Here is a 5605-nt window from a genome sequence, read left to right on the forward strand (position 1 = left end):
GTCTGTGAGTTGAGGTGTGGTAATAAATGCAGGGCCACAAGCCTCCGTCCTTCTTTCCCTTGAAGAAGAAGCTCGAAGCTACAGGGGAAGTTGATGGACGGATGATTTCTTGCTCATGAGCCTCCTTGATGTACTCCTCTAAGGCCTTCTGTTCCAGGATGGACAACGGATATACGCAATTTTCGCTCGATCATTGTGGAAGAGTTGGGGCTGCATCTCAAAGAACAGCGAGCATTGCAACAGAAACCCACTGCATTCCTCCGCCTCGCCTGAGTAAGTCGCCGGTTGGGCCATGGGACTGGCAGATGCAGAGGGTGAAAAAGTAGTGACGGGTGGTTGAAATGATTGATGGAGAGCTTGAACCAGTTCAGCAAATGGAACCCAGTGGTGGATTACTGACATCGCTTGAATCCAAAAAGAAGAGTGCAACACAAAGGTAACTTCCACAAAGGTTGTTTATTCCAGGTAAGAGCAGGAAACAAGTGATGTAAGCAGGTGAGTGACTGAGTTAAATGATATGTTTACATTTGTCTGCACCTACAAATATAAGAACTGTTGTTCACATGATCAGTGTTTGCTACTGGATGGGTGAAGACTGAAGAGGATTAAAGATGGGATTGTGACAGGTAGGTAGTTGGGTGAATAGTTTGGGTAGTAGGAACAACAAGACCAGACAAAGCTGAACTGAGAAGTGACTGTTTATATGGTGAGTCCTTGATGAGCTGGTGCTGGTGTTGCTGATCAGAATTCTGGTGATTGGAAACGAGTGGGTGTAGCGGAGATGTCTGCTGCTGAGGATGTGACTGACTCTGTGACACTTGTTACGGTCCCTAATATAAATGTCTAGGAGTCAAGGGACACATAACATAAGAGATGGACAACGACTAGCGTGTTCAAAATAAAGTATTTATTACAACACAAACGACTCACAAAAGTAGCCAAAAATGAGAGACGGGGAACTCAGCAACAGAGGAAAAAGAAAGACACCCCAAATAATAAAGTCAAGCTGGGACTCCTCGCTCCTAACTAAAGTTACAAACTAAGAATAAAAATTAAACATGATGAAATGGCGTTGAACAAGCTGGCTGACAAGAGCCCGTCTCCTTCCGCTTTATAGCCTGACTTCCCCAGCTCTACCAATAGGAAACTAAGGAAGACAGAAATTACAACATTACTACTAATAATCATTAGAGGACTCTGGGACGGGGCGTTTGCGAGACACGCTTAACACACAGTCATACTAATTACACAAGTAAATCATGATTATTGGTGGGTTTTCACTGCAAAACAACAACAAAACAACGTTTTTTGACAAAAGCCGCAGCAAATTCTGTCAGTTTGGGCCATAAAAATCACACATTGACAATACACTTGACATTATATTTATATTCATACTCCATATTATCTGTCTTTTTCAGAGATGTCCTGTGGTCCATATGATCCAGTGATCCGGGTTCTTCTGATGGGCAGGAAGGGTTCTGGGAAAAGCTCATCTGGAAACACTATACTGGGAGAAAGAAAGTTTAAAGTTAAGCAGCAGCAGCAAGAAGCTGAAGTGTGTGATGAAGTAACTCAGATCGGAGGGAAGCAGGTGTGTGTGATTGATTGTCCAGATCTGCTGGATCCAGATCTGAATGAAGAGAAGCTGGAGAAGATGAAGGATCAGCTGGTCTCTCGATGTTCATCAGGACTCAGTGCAGTTCTGCTCACCGTTCCTCTAGAGAAACCTGTGGGAAACGAGGAAGAGATCCTGGATTTTATTAAGCGTTTATTAGGTCCTGCAGTTCAGAAGTACATCATGATTCTGTTCACATGTGGAGATGAACTGGAGGATCTGGATCAGACCATTGATAAATATCTACAAGATCATGAGGATCTCCAGCGACTGAAGACTGAATGTGGAGGAAACTTTCACTGTTTCAATAACAGGAGTAAATCAGGTGATCAGACACATGAACTACTGCAGAAGATTGAAGGAATGATGATGAAGAATGATGAGAAATATATCATGGAACAGATGAAGAGGAGCAACAGCAAGGACACTGAAATCAATTGTAAGTTGTTCTGTTGGTGTAAATGATTATATAATACATTATAATTTGGGCCACACAGGGCTGTACATGATCTTTGTTTTTGCACATAGCACTGGTGCTGCAGAGGTTGACAGTTTTGTAGCACAGGCCACAACAGTAATTTCTTAACTTCTGTCAGGAAATCTGATGCATCCACTGCGAGAATAAAAAGTACTTTAAGAAATGTGGTTTGTCTACAGATTATATAATCACAAAATCCGACTCTGAGAATGTGAACAGCCTAAAGTAGAACCTCACGTGTTGTCATCTTGTAATAACAGTAATAATTACAAGTATTGCTTTCAGAGCTGCACATTCTTAATAAAAACAATAATAGTTTGAATTTGTGGTATTTCTAAATATACTGAGTAACAAAATTGGTTTTAGATATTCAGTAACACTGGTGTGGCCCAGGTAGAAAATGAGTTTGACACCCCTGGGTTATGTCAACCTGTTTATTAAATGTAACAATATTTGTTGGGCTCCTGTTAGTTAAAGGGGTCATGAAATGGAGGATTAAAATGTTTTGGGAGGGTTTCAGGTGTAATAATTATTTCATATGCAAAGCTGTTAGCCAATCACAGCAGTGGGCGTTTACAGTCTCACACAGACACGCCCCTTCAAACAGAGCGTTCAAATCAGAGGCTAAAATCAGGGTAGGAAAAATGCCTTTTATTTCTAAATTATGACAATTTGAAAAGTGCACCTCAGGAAACATTTTAAAACAACTTAAAATGCATTTCATGACCCTATGAAGAACATCTGCTAATGCCTGATATGTAAATATCACTGATCTTAAAAGAGAAGAGCTGATAGAGAAGGTTGTATTTAATTAAATTGCACATTGATGTGATTGATGTGTTGTAGTTTCAGGAGAAAGTTCAACAGCTGAAGATGAGCATCAGATTCCTGAGAGGAAAGACCAGATCAGACTGGTTCTGCTGGGAAAAACTGGATCTGGGAAAAGTGCCACTGGAAACACCATCATCGGCAAAAAAGTGTTTGACTCCTCCGTCAGCTCGGACTCTCAGACGAAACAGTGTCAGGCAGAAACTAAAGTGAGGATGGGTAAAGAGATCTCAGTGATCGACACTCCTGGACTTTATGATACTGAACTCACTAATGAGGAGGTTATTACTGAAATAGTGAAATGCATTACATATGCCTCTCCAGGACCACATGCTTTTATTATCGTGATTAAAGTGGATCGATTCACTGAAGAGGAGAAAAACACAATACAGCAGCTCAAAGAAGTGTTTGGAGAACAGATGGAAAAATACGCTTTAATCCTCTTTACTCACAAAGATGAGTTAGAGGAGGAAAAGAAAACCATTGAGCAGTTTCTACAGAACGGTAATCCAGGTCTTAAAGAACTTGTAGAGAGTTGTGGAAACCAGTTCTTCTGTTTAGATAATAAGTCTGCCAGTTTCCCACAGTTCAGAGATCTGATCAGTAAAGTAGAGAAGATGGTAGAAAAGAATGGAGGAACACACTTCACCAGTGATGTGTTTGGGGAAACAGAGAAACACATTCAGGAGATTCAGAAGCAGAAGTTAGATGAGAAAGTGAAGCTATACAAACAGGAGCATGAAGAGGTTACTCAAACAGAATGGCAGAAAATATACTGGAGTTTAGTAGAGGAGTCACGGCATGAAGCTAAGCTGTCTTTAACTGATTCAATGATAATAGCTGTTATTAATGCATTAACATATTCATTGACTCCTGTAGAGAAAGAGGCAGCAAGACTTGCATTCAGAGCTTCATGTAAACTAGCAAAACAGAAGATGTGTGGAGTTCAGTGAGAGGTTCAGTAATGGCCAGATAAATGAGCACTTGACATCTAGAGTACTGACAAACTCCTTCAATTGAACTCAAAACTTTTATTCCTTACCATTGATTTTTTTTTCTTGTTGATATATTGAAACCATCTGTGAAAGTCAAAAGTTAATGCTTCTTTATTGGCATATGTTGTGTATAGAAGCGTATGTGTCACAGTCCATATGTTGTGATATTGCAATATAAAATTGCACTGCACAATCAGTTTCATCCATTTTTAATGGTTTCCTAAACAAGATGGCTTCCTAAACAAGATGGCCGCCGTGGTGTGAGTGTGTGCTGCAAGCTCAGTCTGCTGGCCCAATGTTTTTGCTTAATTGAGGTCATTGTGACATAATTTTTCCACTACAAAACGATTTTCTTCAAGGATCTACTAGAGTTATATCAAGATAAGCAAACTAAACCAATCTCCAGCTTCAAACCAATAAGTTATTGGAACATATTCTTCTCTTTGTGCGAGTGGGAAGAAACCGGCCTCTCAATGGGTGATGAAACAATTACTCTCCAAAGTATTTTGGACATGATGCAGCAAATGAAGCTAGAGATGATTTCACACTTGGATGCCAAAATTGATTCACTTGGAGCCAACCTGGCCAAAATAGATGGATCGCTTCAAATGTTTGGAGAGCAGGTTATCGAGCTGGAGCAGAGAGTCAGCTCAAATGAGGATGATATAACAGAGCTGGTCAAACGGGTAAAAGTGCTTGAAAAGGAAAACACTGAGCTGAAATCATGGGCAGAGGACGCAGAGAACCGAAGCAGACGCTCCAATCTACGATTCATCGGCATTCCAGAGAGGGCAGAGGCCAGAGATATCCTTGGCTTCGTGAGACACTTGATTCTACAGCTTCTAGGTGAAGCGAATTTCTCCTCTCCTCCGGTGATTGAGCGCTGTCATCGTACAGGTATGCAGGACATCTCCAGAGCCAAGGGTCCCAGGCCGATCCTGGTAAAGTTTCACTATTTCTAGGATAAGCTAAAAGTAATGAAACTAGCCAGGGAGAAGAAAGAGTCCCTACAGTTCAAAGGAGCTCGTGTTTTCATTTATCCGGACTTCTCCACTGCTCTGGTCCAGAGATGCCGAGGGTTTGATGCGGTTAAGAAAAAGCTTCGTGATCGGTACATTAAGTATGCACTGATCTATCCTTGCACACTGAGAGTTGCCTTTGCTGGTAAGACACATTTCTTTCGTACTCCTGAGGAAGCTGAGGAATCCCTTGGTGAACTCTTTCTTATGAACTCCTCCATTGACTCTGACATGACAGCCTAAAGTTAGTAAATGAAGGCTAGTGCTAATGGCAGCACAATACTCAGCTTGCTGATGAATTCTTTCAAAAAAAAAAAAAAAAATTTCTTTTTTTTTTCTCTTTCTTCTTCCAGTGGGTACTTTCCTCGTCGGACTGGCATTGAACTTATTATTTATTATTTGTATTGTTATTGGCATAAGTGCTATTTGAGTGACCGCTGTCTTTTTGTTTCTTATTTACAAATCAATGCTGGGAGTAGAAGGGGTTGGTGTTGTTTTACTATTGTTTGCCATATAATATGAATCAAATGGCGTAATACTAAAAGATGGGTTAGTCTTCGTCTCCTAAATGGGAAAGGATAGATATTTATAAGTCTGATATATGCAATTGATACTTTGATTTATTAAATAAATTAAATAAAGTAGCATTTATAGTCTACTATTTTATTTT

The 5605-nt window shown here is 40.3% G+C and overlaps 1 protein-coding gene across 1 annotated transcript; it reads left to right on the forward strand.

The window, feature by feature from the left end:
- The first annotated feature begins 1423 nt into the window (after positions 1 to 1423).
- Positions 1424 to 5262, forward strand: LOC311080804 (GTPase IMAP family member 8-like). The gene is made up of 2 exons (XM_084110941.1): positions 1424 to 2054; positions 2940 to 5262. Exons 1-2 carry the CDS (start codon positions 1463 to 1465, stop codon positions 3872 to 3874), a joined length of 1527 nt encoding a protein of 508 aa, XP_083967067.1. The 5' UTR covers positions 1424 to 1462; the 3' UTR covers positions 3875 to 5262.
- Positions 5263 to 5605: the final 343 nt, after the last annotated feature.

The sequence above is a fragment of the Abramis brama genome (genome assembly GCF_963993115.1).
Source record: "Abramis brama genome assembly, chromosome: 1".
NCBI classification, from domain to species: Eukaryota; Metazoa; Chordata; class Actinopteri; order Cypriniformes; family Leuciscidae; genus Abramis; species Abramis brama.